We start from the raw sequence: 16,483 nt of genomic DNA on the forward strand, positions 1-16,483 counted from the left end.
TGCGTGACTGCAAAGATGCAGGAACTGAGAAATTAACAGTTATCTTGTATAGCAAATGGTACTTACCCTGAGCCTCTGCTGAGTCTCTAGGTGGCCCTTACAGCGTTGGCATTTGGCTGCTTTCCTGCCTAGTTGTGTGGTCTCAGGCAGAGCGGATAAAGCCATGCAGGACAGTGCCCTTGGTTTCACATGTTTCTTGGGTAGAAGCAGGACTCTTCAGTTCAAACACTCATTTGTCCCTTACTGATAAAATCAGACAAATAAGAGATACAAGTGCAGCACTCTGAGTTGGTAGAAGACACCAATTTTCTCTCTCTCTTTTTATTTATTTTTTTTAATTCTTCCCCTTTTTAATGCATGTGCCTCTTCACAGTTCTGTTTTATGGGGTTTTTTTGCTAGCAGTCACTCATTTCTGGTGGCTTCCTCCAAACTTTCACAAGTGGGTTCCTTGAGAGCCTCATTATCTGATCTGTGTCTTCCTGTCACATCCCTGGCTTTCCAGAGCAACGTGGAGACTACGGTACTTTTGGAAGGGGGAGAAGTGTGACAGCTGATGAGTTTCTTCCTGGCTGGTTGGTGTCTGGAGCTGACTGAGCAGCCAAAAGGACTCAGAGCTTTGGGAAGCTGCAGAAATGGTGGAATAAGGGAGGCAAGAAAGGCTGTTCTTACACTACTAATTATATTTGGAGCAGGGGTGCAGTTTTGAATAGACTCTACTTACTGCACTTCTTGAAGTATTTTTTTGTGTGTGTACAAACTACATGATACTTAAAGTCGTATAACTCTGCTGTCCTTGTGTGTCCTTTCAATATCATGCTGTATATAATAAAAAAAATTCAGAGATCTGAAACATTAACGCTGTGACTGCATCTGTATATCTTCTGTCAAGGATTCAGAGTAATGTGCGAGAAGGTGTAATCTGAAATTACAGATGCATCTCTTTCAACCTATACCTAAATATTCTTTCATGTTAGTTGCCTGTATTGCACATCTCTTAACTTTAAGCATCATTACACTCAGACACATTGGAGCACTTCATAGGTGCAGTGTGACAGAGCTTGGCATGCTGTAGTTCGGGCCACGGGTGGATATAGCATGCACGTTATATTCTGGATGTATATTGTGCAGTAGCTGTACAAAGCTTCTGAGTCTGACTAAGGAACACATAGCTGGGCAAGTCTCCTGAGTCAAAGAGTTTAGACCTCTGGTACTGTAGATAGCTCTGTCATATGAATCCTTGTGTAAGCATAAAATCTGTTCTTCCACCAGCATAATTCAGGGGCAACCTTCCTAATGTCAGTGAGCTATAGGAAGGGATCAAGAACTTTTAACTAGGGTAGTACACATGGAGAAAGGAGCTGGAAAAAGATGCATGCTACACAAAATGAAATTCTGTTTGGACTTAATATAGCCTCTGTCTTTTGATCACTGTATATGAAAGCTTTTATTACTTGGTAATTTGGAAACAGCTTTCCAGCTGGTAAAGGCTAAATGCTTATCTTTTATAAGTGTGTGCATGCACACATACACATTTGTTTTATGAAACTGAAAATTTACTGCATACCTGGCTTCTGTTGATATCTGAAATCCACAACTGTGCTTTTTCTCCTCAACTTCCTCCATATAGGATGGGCCGCACACTGTACGCCGTCAGTGCTGTGTTTCTTCTGATGGGGTTGCTGCTTCCAACAGCAGAAGGGCGAAAGAGGAATCGTGGATCTCAAGGCGCTATCCCTCCTCCTGACAAAGATCAGCCCAATGATTCGGAGCAAATGCAGACACAGCAGCAGTCAGGCTCTAGGCATCGAGAACGAGGAAAAGGCACCTCGATGCCTGCTGAAGAGGTGCTGGAGTCCAGTCAGGAGGCATTGCACATCACTGAGCGCAAATACCTAAAGCGGGATTGGTGCAAAACTCAACCCCTCAAACAAACTATCCATGAAGAAGGCTGCAACAGTCGTACCATTATCAACAGGTTCTGCTATGGCCAGTGCAATTCCTTCTACATCCCCAGGCATGTTCGTAAAGAAGAAGGCTCCTTCCAATCTTGTTCCTTCTGCAAGCCCAAGAAATTCACCACTATGACTGTTACACTGAATTGCCCCGAGCTTCAGCCCCCGAGAAAGAAGAAAAGAATCACCCGTGTTAAGGAATGCCGGTGTATATCTATTGACTTGGACTAAACTGAGACACATGCAGTGATTGCACTCGGACTGTACGCAATCATTGCCAGCGTGAGAGTGAGTGGCATGAACTAGCATACCTTCGGGGCTGGATAAAACTGAAAGGAACCTAGTGAGTTACCTAAAACAAGCAAAACAACCCCAAAACCAAAGAAAAAAAACATCGATGTAAGCGAAGGGCACGCATGTGTGTGTTTGTGTGTAAGGGAGAAAATGGATGTGTACAAGCAAACATATGAATGTTCACTACAACAGAAAAAAATCACAGGGGTATGAAATATTAAAAAAATCTGTTTATCTGCAGTCATGAATTAGGATTCCTAGTGTATATTCACATTCTTGCCGCTTGCTGGGAAAGTGGAGCTGTGGCTTTTGCTAATGTTCACCTACCATGCTATGTGCTTTTACTGTATTAAGAGAAACATCAGAGTGCGAGGACAATATATTGAAAAGCATGAATCTATTCTTAAATACGAAGTAGGCAAAAAGCAGTTTAAAGTGTAGCAAAATCATCACTGAAAATAGCAACTATATCAAGAGTTTGTAACATGCTTCTTCAAAAAAATAACTAACCCAAAAGCCATGTCTGTAGAACAATGGGGGGACGTGAGAGTGTTGAAAAGTCACTATAGGTGGATGGAAAACAGAGCTAGAGCAAGTTAGAAAGCAAAAGGCCAAAGAAAGTAGATGGAGAGTACAAAAGGGAGTAGAAGAAAGAAAGATACATGAATAGGAAGACACAGGGGAAGAGGTATTGTCTTCTGTTTACGTTTTGCTTTAATTTATATACCTAGTCATATATTACATAAATTAAAGAGAAACCATATACAAGGCTATAAATATACTTCTGAATTCTAATGGCTCTCTAAATCAACCAAAACCCATTCTTGTGCCACTAAATCCGTTTGATGTCTTGTATTTCTGGTATCAGTTATTCTTCATATCTACATATATATGTATATGCAGTATCTTCTAGTCATCGGTATCTATCGGTACATACAATGAGTATGCATATTCCACTGTGTGTATCTGAACTCTCTCCTTCTCTTTTTCACACACATACATAAAAACCATACATAACCACAGCACAAAAATCTTGCTAACCAAGATCAAGTACAGAATGGCAGTAATTTAGTACATAAAGAGCAAAGCAAAAATTAAAACAAGCATCATGTGACTGCGAATGCAATAACCACACAAGAGACAAAAGACACGACATTCATGACTAGTAAACATTGCATTGTTATTGTTATTTTAGCTTTGCCACAGGCATGCAGTTTGTTGAAAAAGAGATGAAGAACTTTGCCAGCAATAATCCTCTTTTTATATCTTTTACCACAGACTTGCATTTAAACTGGATTTGGACTAAGTAAAGAGAATTTCCTGAAAATTAAGGGCTAACTGCCCCTCTCATTTGGGGGGAAAAAAAACCCCAAACATAAAAGGGGGCACATTACTTCCAACAGCTCGATGAATCTTACCTGTGAGGTTATTCTGCCTTTTCTTTCCTTCAGGATTAGGAGCTTAAACTTGTTCAGGGCTGTAGGTTTTGGCATGAGCACAGAAGGTCCTGCAAAAAAGTAGGTTTAGCGAGGTGGACCCCGGGCCATGGGAGCTGTGAGGCAGCCTTCCAGTGCACGCTGCCCTTGCTTTCCTGGGGGCTCGATGGGAAGCCTGGGGGTTGTCTCGCCAGCTGCACCTCATACCACATGGGGTGCAGACTGCTCATTCTGTCCTGGGTGCTGGCTTTGCATGGGCGCTTCCCAACGGGGTGCTGAAGAGCTCACAGGGTGCTGCACACACTTTCCTGCCTGTGCCTGCACCTGCACCTGCGCCTGTACCTGTACCTGTGCCTGTGCCTGTACCCGTACCTGTGCCTGTGCCTGTGGGGCCCTGGCAGGTGGTCCTGGCCGGTGGGGTACTGAAGCACAGGTGTGTTCCTATGCCAGAGCTGGCACCAGGCCTGAAAGCAACTCTGACATCCCTGATGTGAGTGAAATGGGAGTTAGATCCACATTAATTGTGTGATGGAGCTTGGGTAGTCCAGGTCTGTTTTCCCATTCAGCAGCAGTGCTCTCTAGTATCCACTCTGGGTGTACCTGTTCTCTCTCACCCCAGCTGCCTTTCAGCCACCAGGTGATTATCTTGACAGCATTTCTGTGCATCGAACGTGGAGGAAGACAGTTCTGCTCTTCCTAACATGTCCAGAGGGAAAAATAGAGAGTGGCATGTCACAGATGCATCTTGTGTGCCTTCATTATATTAGATGCCCCATCTGTTACACAGTGTATCACAATTATTGGTGATATCCTGCATCTCTGTAATGAATATATTTTTACTGTAAAATCCACTGCTGTGAGGTCTGCATTCGTAAGATTAAGAGATTGCAACACGTTGATTGATGTTACTGAAATGCATTTAATCTGGTGTACTCTCACTCAGCAGGTTTGACACATTTCTTCATGGATTTTAAAATCCAATTTTAAAATCTGGAATTACAGGAGGTAGATTTCCACTGTGTGGAATGTGAATAGTTAAACAGAAAGATAGGGATATTTAATGTTATTATTAATACAAATCCTCTTTCACTGATAATAGGCAGGGGTTGTTTTCCTTTACTTTTTTTGAGTTGGTTTGCAGGGGAAAGGGCCAGTCTCAGTCATTGTTGAAAGTTTTAACTAGCTAGGGTTTCTGTTCAAGAAATGGGAACACCTTAAGAATGATTTTTCTTCTTCATATGAAGTTGACAGCAAAGCTCCTGTTGTCTTTTACAGTGACTGCTATGTCCCTAATCCCTTAGCCTTTAAGCAAAGCTTTGGACATTACTGGCTCCTTTATTTAAGATTAGGCTAGCATTCTGAAGGAAAATTGATAAAAGTTTTACAAATCTTTATGTTCCAAAACAGCCTGCGCATAGATCATGACGAACTCCCCTTGAGGCAGATTCCCCCCCCCCCAATATGTAAATTTTATACAAAGAACTTTTATGAATTGCTAGTTATTGCCTGAGAGTAAGAAAGTTCTGCTAACTTACAATTATATGAGATATTTAATATCAACCACAATATGTATTTAAATGTCTGCTTTATTCTAAAAACAATGGACTATATAACCTAAGGCTGCAATATTTTCATGCTCGGTCTCACAAAGCAAAACTTGGTTTAAAATGAAGTTTTAATTATTTTGTAACTGAATAGAATTGGAGTTTTTTCTTCCCAGCATTTTGTACGTCATTTTAACTACTAGTAACAAATAAATAAAATATCTTCTCCAGCCCATGTCTATTCTATTGTTGGGTTTTTTTTATTCTATTTCTTCCTTAAGTTTCCATCTCTTTCTGGATCTGCTGTACTTTACTATGACTTCTGTGGTTTCTTCTAATTATAAAAGGGCTTACATTATGACAATGAGACACAGAGACAAGCAATGGCACCATCATTCAACCCAGCTACTTCAATAAGGTTTTTAAATGAGATCTGTCACTTCCCCCTCACCCTTCCACAATTTATAGAAGGAACATCTCAATCTTTACTCACACTTTTCCCCATGCAAACCATATAGTGACAGTTCAAAATATAAATCAGCCTTGAGTCGTTGTAGAGTTAAAGTTGGAGTCGGCATGCCTGCTTTACACCTTACCTCAGTTTTACATCTAGCTAGCAGTTTACCCCCACTTTTAGAAAAAAAAAAAGAGTAAGGAACACCTTTACAATACAGCACCTTAGAAGCTGTAAATAGGGATAGAGGAGGTGAAAAACAGTTATAAATGAGAACAGGAAGATTTGTCCCTTGAGAAGCACTTGAGCAAGGCCAGGGTTGAGGAAGGACTGCAACTACAGGCAACAGTTTTCTTCTAAATTTCCACCCCGCTGGTGGGAGGTAGGCAGCAGTGGTGTAATTTTTGCCTTTCCAACCTGCCACCTTGTCAGATGTGTGAGGGACTTGGTCAGTCATTGCAGAGTCCTGTGCAATCCTGCTGTCTTGTGTAGTGGTGGCAATGTGTGTCCTTCTGAAGAAAGCTGCTCTGACCGGGAATGCCATCTTCCTGAACTGGACCGAGAACCATCACTGATTCCACATAAACCTCTGAGCAGCGATATAATTTTCAGATGTACACTTTTTAGTTCAGAGGAATGAATGACATAGCCAGATACAGAGTTGTACGAGGGAACAGCATGTAGTGTTTTCCCACGGCACGTACAGATAACCAGAGCAAAGGGTCGGACATGCCGTTTCCAGCTCTGAAAAGCTGTATGCTGTTAAGATCTGGTGTGTTCTTCCTTCATGCAGTAATGGAGCTGAGCAGTCTAACAGTACTGGTTGGGGTCTTTTAAAGGTTTTTTTGGTTTAGTCTTCCTTCTAGATTTTTTGTGCTTCTAAAACTTCTTGAAATGCTAATAACATTAAAACAGTTATTTTCACAAGGCCATTGACTTTTTCTTGTCTGAGATATGGGCACAGTTGGACAGAATAAGTTTCCTTGAAAAGATGTACATATATATCTTTATTTGAATATTTAAAACAGAGAGAAAAACCTCCTGTACTCACCTTTCTAGTACTCTGTAGTGCCATGGTCTTACTATTTATATGCTAACAAGTTCAGACATTCATTATAATTTACGGTTGGCCTACATACCAGCTTGAGTTGAAAATATGTCCCCTGTGAAGTCCTGTGTGCTTTATAGATAGTTACATCGATCAAAAGAAGATAACAGAGAGGGAATTCGCACACCTTAATCAGCTTTCAGGGACACAGCTAGAAATAAGACTTTTTTTTTTTTTTTCCTCTCTCTCCAGTGAGGTTGGCTAGATTCCTGTTTGGGATTTCTGTGTGTGCTCTGTCATCCATGTGCTGTGCAGTGGATTTGCACACACGTTGAGGGACTGAGGCATCACAAGCACATCAGATTTGCCGAGCATGTGCAAGACATCTGAGCAACACATGCGCACAGTAGGTACGGTGCATCCCGGATGGGTCAGTGGACAGATAGTACCGTGGCTCCGCTCCAGCTGCCTGTCAGTGGCAGTGCCTGGCTGGGAAGAGGGACATTGCATTCGCAAGAATGATGCAGTAATTTAACCTTGTTATTTACCTCCTCCTGAGTGGGGAAGAAAAAAAAAAAAAAAAAAAAAAAAGCGCACTGGAGAACTGTACCCCTGGGGACTGATGTTTCTTTGTGCTATCCAGTGTACAGTAGCAAACCCAAGAGTTCGTTCCCAAAGATTTCCTAAAGGAGAAGCACCAAGTTGCTGGTAGAACACTGAGATGAGAATGCTGGTTTGCTTAACACAATCATCCCCTTACACACACTTCGTTTTCTAAAAAAACACACACCTTATTCTTTCCAAATTACTCAAACCTGCCTTAGAAACCACTACAGCAGTCAATATCAACAGAATAAGGTCCAAATTTTTTTCTGAGTCATTCTGAATTACCTGAATGGTTGCACTAACCAACAGCTTTTGAAGGGGAGAGCTGCATCATTTCAGGGAGTGAAAAAATTAACATGTATTTGGATTTAGTCAAAGCATGTATCACTGGTACATATTTTTAATAACCATGAGATCCTGGCTTTCAGGTATCAAAATGATTAACCATAATAAGATTCAGATACCTTGTTGTATTCTTTTTTTTAATCAGCTGAGACTGAAACCAGAAATATGCAGCAACACACAGGTATCCTAACGAATCGCAGCGCAGGTTTTTTGATGCTACCTTGCCATGTAGCTTCATAAAAACATCTGAAGCCTGTCTGCACTGCCTGCCTGGGAATGTAGGTGATGACTTTAAGGTGCCCTTTGACAGTGTGTGGCTTCTGGCTGCCTGAATTCCTCCTCTAGCTTTTATGGGTCTGGGGGGGAGGAATACAGAAATTTTAACTGTCACTTGCTCCCTTTGCTATTATTTTCTGAAAACATTGAAAATAAAATTCATAGTTTGCCTTTTTTGAATGAGCAAGAAGGAATATATGAGGATCAAATTATAAACTGACATAGAAGAAGAATGTTTGGGATGACATTAAAAAAACCCAAACTTCTAAACTGTGATAAGCAATAACTCCTCCTTGCTGTGATACAGATGTAAATCACATATTTTGGGGATGAATCAAATGGAGAAGTTACTCTGACTCCCAATAACAGTTCTGAAAATAAAACTCGAAATCGCCATGTTTGCATTTCTTTTTTAAAGAATACCTTATGGAAACAGCCATATTCCAATTCGTATTACAAGAGATCAAAAGAACAAAGGTTAAATAATATCACCATCTCTCCCTGGAATAATTGAAAGCTATATCTTATCCTTCTGTCTAGTAATAACAATATGGATTCCAGCAAAAAAGCAATTGGATTGAATTAATGAGTCAGTTACAGCTCATCTGGGACAGCAACACTCAAATTCATTAATCATAATTTTATAGTTATTTCATGGCATCACTACAGAGTGCTGTTAAGTTTGTTTGATTTATTTAATGATGAATTTGCAGACCTTAATATAGTTCTTCCTTTAAATTAAACTTTACTGAATTTCTGTTTTGTAAAGGTAAAGTCTTCTTTGTATTTAAGAAAAGATACATATTCTTAGTCTTAGCTTTGTATTAGTGTATTCTTTTATTCAGAGAATTAAAAAATTGTGACATACATGTATGTATTTATCTCCCTAAACAAACATATCGAAAGCCTAGGAATGCATTAGATTTTTTTAGAAGCCTGAAAATATACTCAGTAAAGTTTATTTCTAGACAATTACACTTAATGGCAAAGATGAAGGCTAGCTGAACCTCTTGCCTTAGGAGCTGAAGGACCTTGTTCCTTAGGAAACAGATGTTCATGAGGAACATATATTTCCATTTTTTTTTTGTTAATTTATTTCAACTCCAAATGAATGAAGAGGCTAGAGCTTGGGTATTAAGTTAGATTTAGCAAATAAAAAGGAGAAAGAAAACTATGTGTACAATGGAAAGAACTTACTGAATGGATCTAAATCCTATGGTAGGTAATTTGATCTAATTTTTGCAGAAAGGCAAATGCCAGATGTTTGCTCCACTTTGATCTTAATAACACTTTAGGCTGCAGACAATAAGATTGGTTTAAAATTTATTGTCTCTTTGATTTCTCCATTCTAATGCTTTTTAAATTCTTTACACAAGACAGATCTATATATAGGCAACTGGGGTGGCATCAGAAGCGTTGTGTACTTAAGACATTCTTGAAAACCTCAGTGTGGATCAGTGTTTGCTGTTTTATGCATCAAAACAAAGCCAGATTTTATACAAGCAACATTCAATTTTCTTTTTATTATAATGTCTTTTTTTTTTTTTATTTTGCATATGAAGTTCTGACTGTCGCATCTGTGGCACAGCTCCTTATATGCTTTTATCTTTCAATAACCTTATTAAAAGTCAAGACAATATATTAAACCAACATTAAGCAGCAGGAGTTGAAAGTTAAGTTAATCCATTCCCTTGCCTTGAGAGTATAATCTATGTAGATCTTTAATTTCACTGTTAAGTTGCTTTTAGGATGCTTTTTGTACAGAATTTGCTTTAAAAGGAGAGGTGTCACTGAATGTACACCAGTGAAAGCCTCTGAGAAACCTTAACAGCCAAGAGGCATCCAACTTTCCTTCAGTTTGGATCTTCACATTCAAGGCGGCCACTGAATGTGACTGTGAGTTGAATTTACCTTAAAGCTGCTTCTTAAGTGACCTTAGGTTTCTAGCAGAATATCTCATATAGTCACTGTTACTGAGAAACGATTAAAAGCAAGTGATATTGAGAAAAGTATTATTAAAAAGAACCAAATAGAAAAAAATCCTGGTATGCAGCCTGAATGTCTTATCGTAATTCTCTGGCATAGTTGAGAGCCATCTGTCCCTTAGATCCATGCATGATGTCTCTCAACAATTGTTTTCACTCTGCTCAGCCCAGTAGTCTGAAAGTTCAAAAAGTCAGAGTCAATATTCCTCTGAAGGAAATTCTGAACTTTGTCTGCTGATGAAATTACCATCACTCAGCCATCTGAGAGAACAGCTACCCTGGCAGGTCTTTTTAAACTGGCAGTGTTGATGGGTTGTCAGAAGTCGGGAGCCTCCCTACTTCTGTACCACCAAGTTTAGTTCTTGCAACAAGTTCATTTGTAAACTAAAAGAAAAATTTCTTCCTTCGGGACCAAATATTTTAGTTGATTGCCAAGGACAAAACATTATACACAGATACACAGTAATAAATACTCTTTTTTTCTTATCACATAACTATGTCAAGGGAGAAGACTTCCCGTTACCTCACCCCAAGAGAGAAGCTGGGTAAAGCAAAAGACTCTTCCAAGGATAACTATTTTAGATTCAAATGCATTTGCATGTCTTTTCTTCCTTATCTTTGCTGCATCTCCAGAGCTAAAACATCTTTAATGTACTCTACTATCTTTATTTAGCACAATTACTTTAAAATACTGTTTGCATGGTTCCACGGCACCTTTTGTCAATTGTCTCCTTGACATAATATGCCACCTGTACCATTAGAGAAGGGACTATTTGAAAAGACTGGACAAATAAGTCACAAAACATAGGGAGGTTTAAGTGGCATTTGAGTTCAATTAAGAGGCGTGCAGAAGCACTGGTTTCTTAAAAAGGCATGATGTTATGAGACTCCGAAAACCTTTTGCAACACTAGCCTTTGTGCATCATAGTTGAAAGGTGTGCAAATGCTACCCAATGAAATTTAATGGAAGCCACACAAGGAACGATTTTAGCCTCGACATTTATCTTTACCAACACATGGAACCACCTTGATCTGTTTTACTGTTGGTGAAAAAAGAGGGTAGTGTCTATTTCACAGGAGAGGATAGGAAGTAAGAGTCAGTGTGATGGATGGTGGAAAGAAACAGAGGGCAAGAGGGAAGAAATATGAGCGTCAGGTACTGATCTCAAAGATGAGGTCTAGTCTGCTGTCAGAATGTGTATAAATAGGTTATTAATACCAGGAGAGATGTATTGGCATTAGTATGAAAGGAGGAGTGTACTCAGTTTGCATTATGTTGTCAGAAATAAGCCATCTGGGTAGAGCACAGTTTATATTTGTTAGATATGAATAGACTATGCAAGTACAAATCAAGTACAGATCAATTCCTGTGAAAATATTTACTCACCTCAAGGCATTTATCCAGCAGATGACACTGCAGTAATCTTTGCCATCCCTATCAAATCTGTCACATTCACTTTCTGGGGGCATAGCTGTACTTCAGCGTAGCATACAAATCCCAGAGAAGTTTTAACCTCACAGACATGGTTACCAGCAATCATTTAACTGCAAAAGCTTGAAGTTTATTCTTTAATTAGTGTCACTCAATGGGTGAGACAAACCCTGCTTTCTGTCATAGCATAGGGAAAAACAAGGGTTATCAGGGAAATTTTCCTTTCATCTTCTATAAGGATTACATCTCATCATTGCTGAGCACACCGGCAGTCAGGAATGATGTCCTGTTCTCTCCCTGGCTCTCTTCCCACTTAACCTCTCTATCCCAACAGCAGCTCAGCTTCTGTCTGGGGCCAACACATTAGGAAAAGGAAAACCAAAATCACTTGGTGAGGCGACACTGAGGAGGGGGTTTATGCTGAGGGGAATCCCTACAGAGTGGGATTTCGTGCTACTTCCATCTTGTCCTTGCTGGCAAGGAAAAGAATTCAGGGAGGAGTGCAATGTCAGAAATACATCTGCAGGGCACCCTCAACACAAGTTCAATAGCTTGCTGCTGAAATCTCTCACCATCAGTGCCAGTACAACCAACATCTCCTGGGAAGCAATCTGGTTTATTGCTCCACACTCAGATGTTTTGTGATATTTAGGAAATGCTTCATTCAGTGTTGCAGGCCTTGCTTGATTCAGGCACCTAAGTCTCATCTGGGGTGACTTGCAATAAAGTTGTTCTTTGATCTGTTATTTCTTTCCCAAATAAAATTAGTACTGGGCGATATGTTTTGGTTGTGGATTTTTCTGATTTCAGAGGCTTAATTAATTCAATTTGCTGCGGAACAACATACTGCCTGATAGCTATGGAAATAGTCCGTGGATTGTGCCTCTAACAATAAAGTAAGCATAGAGTCTATTCAAGTGAAATGTTACAAAGGAGCTCTGGACTGTAGCCTTTCCTCAGGGCCCATTGTTGGTACAACAATGTGAAGTACAGATACAGTTTGCATTCAGGTCAAAACAGCCTGGAAGCTGGGGTAGCAGCTCTAATTTTTCCAGCTTCAGCCTTAGTCTGTTTGGCTTTGCATAAAAACCTAACCTTACAGCACAACCTTGGACAGGACTTGTTTTATGTAGACGGTGCAGGCTGCCAAAGGGCTGTGTTTGGGGAAGGACTTCCATAATATAAGGCATGGAGTGCTTATTACCCTCTGAGTTGAAATCGGATGTTACTCCCCGAGGCACAGGTCAGCATGTCTGTCATGCATAGATGAGACCGTCTGCTCCTCTCGGTTGGAGAGGGATGTTATTTTCTTAAGGAGCAGGATGTTATTCCTAGAGGTCTGCCCCTTGGTAGGGTCAAGAGTAATATTTTATGGTTAATGTTTATGATTAATTTTGGCTGTGGCCTTTCCTTTCAGAATTTGTATAGTGTCAGTTCAAGTTGGTAAGGGGGAAGCTTGACAAGGTTAAGGCGTGAACCGTATACTCACTTTTCCTTCCAAAGTAAATACTACAACAACGATGCACATGGGAACCAAGCAGCACATTCCTAAATCAAACCAGAAGATTCACACAGGGAACTAAACCAGTAGGGTCCAAGACGGTGGTTTTTGCCTTTTTTTTTTCAGTCCAAAGGATACATTTTCAGAAGGATGCCTTGGGAATTAGCTCAACACAATCTCAGGAGCAAAAAGTGCAGTTTGGCATCAGATTTCTTGTGCTCACTTTACTTAAAAATTAATATTGCCTTTGCCCCTTTTCTCTCAAAAAAAAAGTATGCTAAAGTAAGGTGAATGATTCTCAGCTGTTCAATACTGCTTAAAGGAAAGGACATGCTAGCATCACAGTGTGCTGCAAGCTTGTATTGAATCTTGCTTTTGGAAAACATCCAGATTTTCTGCCTGGCTTTGAGTAGGATCTTTAGATTCATATGCAAGTTGTTCTCTTTTTAAGAATCTTCTTTTAAGAATCTTTTCTCAGCTTCCAGAAACTTTGATTTCCCTTCACATTTTTTATTAATGTAATATATTCATGATAGGCTTGCAGATGGATTTGGTTTGATATTTCAGAAGACACTTAAGACCAGAAGAAATGGGAAACATTTTAAAATCTCAAGGCGTTCTGTTTGTTGTCAGGACATGGCATCTGGTCTCATAACTTGCTTTCTGTGGCAGTATTACCAAACAGAGTGAAGAGTAGAAAGAAAAAAAAAAAGTCTTCTTGTGATATTGTGAAAACTTCCAAAAATATGCTATTGATGTGAGCAATAAAGATGACAACTTCAGAAGTGTGTGCATGGAGCAGTCTCAGAAACTCATCTTGGGCATCGTGATTTTGGAGTTTTGGAAAGTATCCTTCAAGGCATGTGTGTGGCAAGATCATGATATGAGACTTTCTGATTATGAAATTAAATCAGGAAAAAAGGCAAAATTCACACAGTGAAACACTTTTAATTTTTTCAATTTAATTATTGACTCTTATTCATTGTCTATGAACTAATTTCTGTAGTCAGAGAACACATCTCACATTGTGCCTTCCTTTAAAATTCTGAGATCTTTAAAAGTCTTTCAAATCTTTAAAACCACTGAACTTCAGACCCTAATGGTAGCAATGTTTTGGGAATGCATACATGTCAAACATCTGAAAACATTTTGTGATCTATAATTAAAACCCTGTTATCCCACCTCATGAATGCACAACCTCCTTCGGACATTTGCATCATACCATTGCATCTCTCAGAGATGTCATTATGACTGTTCTGAATCACATATAAAACTAGGAAAGCTAGTCTTCATCAATATTTCAATGGAAATCAAAGATGCTCAAAGTAAAAAAAAAAAAGGGCACAGCACACTCCAGTCTGATTCATAACCAATCCACAGCCCAAAATACTGCTATGGATGCTGCGAGTGAGGATGACAAAGAACACTTTCAAACATCATCATGTTGCCATTTTTTGAGGTTAATAAGAGAAGAGAAAGATAAAAAATATAGACATCAAAATTTAAAAATATTTCCCTTAACTCACACACATGGTCCTTTGGAGCTCACTTTATATGGCTGTCTGCGGGTCAAGCTTTTCCTAACAAGTTAATGTCAACTTTTAGTGCTCAGCTAACTACATAGTTGTAGAATTCTCAGTGGCTGATGGGCACTATTTTGATTAGTTATGAATCATGTGGGAGGTTTTTGTGCCTGACTGTGACTAATAGAGTCTGAAATAAAAATTTGTAAGCATTAGTACAAATACTTACAAGTATGACCAATAATCTGGCTGAGAATTTTGGAGATCAATCAGTGGAGACATTTCAAATGGCCTAATCAGTGCAGTCCTGGAATTTACAGTTTGAATAAATTTCATTATTAGCAATGAACAAATGTTGGAGCTGGATAAATGCACATGAAACTAGCACTGGTTTCTTAAACAGGGAGGGAGAAAGAGGAAGACAGAAAAATTTACAAAGAGGAAACAATGCAAAAGAAAAAAAAATAAAGAAGTCTTATAACACACTGCGATTGAAAAAATTATTCCTCACTCACTCCTCACATTCTTTTTAAGAAGCTGCAGAGGGTTTTCATGAAGGCCCAGCATGCCTAAACAAGTTTCACTCAGAAAGAATAAGTTGTAAAAGTTAAATCACCACTCATTTCTTTTGAGCCTGTCTTCAGCTGTGATCTGTGAAGCTTTAGCTTCTCTTGTCAGGGTTAGATAAAACAGTACTGTAAGACCAAACTTGAAAAATAACAACTTTTCTTAAGTGTGTGGGAATCACCTATATAAGAACAGTACTTCCAGCAGTGGCCCATACAGCAGGTAGCCCACGTGGAAACCAGAAACTTCTGAAGCCCATACACCTGTTCATCCACCGTCCTGCCGAAGAGATTTGGCACAGTTATGTAAAATGCAAAAAACCCAGACCAAAGAGACACAATGAAATGCAACAATTAAGTAGAAAGCAAAGCCAGGGCTTGCAAACTGTCTTGAACAGTTTTTCATCCTTTCCAGAAACACAGCACAGAGTGGAAGGCAGATATCCTATGTGGCCGGCTTTGTGGTTTGTACTTTTGTGGGATCTGGAATCCTTTGGTCTGTTGACTCATGGTAGCGGCACTCTCAAGACCAAGGACTGCTTTGTTTGACCTAGTGTATTCATCAATATTTGCACTGTTAATTTAATTATTTTGCAAAGCACTTCGGGATGTGTCTCATGAAAGAGGTTACACACAGAAATCCCCAGTCTGCTTTCATTGAAGTTTTCTGACAAGCACATCTCAAATACTAGTCATCACTCATTTGCTTTTAAATTATTTCAATCATTGCAGTATTCCAGCTTTTAATATTGGTTTTGTGCTAATTAACCTTTCCTGAACTAATGGATGTATAAAAATTTCATTACATATTACTGAAATATAAATTCTATGACTGTATCAATTTCTTTCACCATCTAAATAGTATAACTTGTATTAGAGATGTGTGTATAGGTATATATTTTTTAAAAAAACCATATGCATATATATGTGTCTGCATATTTATAATTAAAATAACTTAGGAATTGCCTGCTTTCATCTCCAACTTTAACTCATGGATAACTAGCTGTAATAGTTACATATATGAAACAATTTATCTCTGAAATTATTTAATTGTATAAATCTAATCTGCCTATTAATTAGAAGCAATGTGTATTATAGTACTTAACTGAATTCTACTATAAATTCATTCTGTATTTATTAAATAACTTTACACTAACTCTAGAGCTGAAATAAATTCACTTTCTGTGATGTATTTTCTTCCCAGCATATGATATTTCTCCCTTAGAATAACTGCAACAGCACTATGGCAAATACTGCTCTTTGTCTAGATCTTGTGAGTTAAGCATAAGGACCATTCAAGAACTTCAGGACTCCAACATTTCTTTTGGACCCAAGGGTGAAATTTAAGTTGTTAATGAACACTAAATCACTTGGTCCTGTGGATAAAGAAAAACAATCTGTCATCTAACATCTTGGCATATCAGTAGGATTCCAAGCAAAAAAAGCTTATAACATCCATCTCTTCAGCAGCACACCATTTTATTGTCTTAAAAGATCAAGAAACTTGACAATAAACAATA

The 16,483-nt window shown here is 39.0% G+C and overlaps 1 protein-coding gene across 1 annotated transcript; it reads left to right on the top strand.

The window, feature by feature from the left end:
• Positions 1-1,626: 1,626 nt before the first annotated feature.
• On the top strand, positions 1,627-2,319 carry GREM1 (gremlin 1, DAN family BMP antagonist). Its single transcript, XM_026850094.1, has one exon. The coding sequence runs from the start codon at positions 1,630-1,632 to the stop codon at positions 2,182-2,184; it is 555 nt and encodes a 184-aa protein (XP_026705895.1). The 5' UTR covers positions 1,627-1,629; the 3' UTR covers positions 2,185-2,319.
• The last annotated feature ends 14,164 nt before the right edge of the window (positions 2,320-16,483 follow it).

Source organism: Athene cunicularia, assembly GCF_003259725.1.
Source record: "Athene cunicularia isolate RWA chromosome 5 unlocalized genomic scaffold, athCun1 chr5_part1, whole genome shotgun sequence".
Lineage (NCBI taxonomy): Eukaryota > Metazoa > Chordata > Aves > Strigiformes > Strigidae > Athene > Athene cunicularia.

Coding starts and splice junctions, on each gene's coding strand:
- GREM1 (XM_026850094.1), top strand. CDS start 1,630: ATGGGCCGCACACTGTACGCCGTCAGTGCTGTGTTTCTTCTGATGGGG.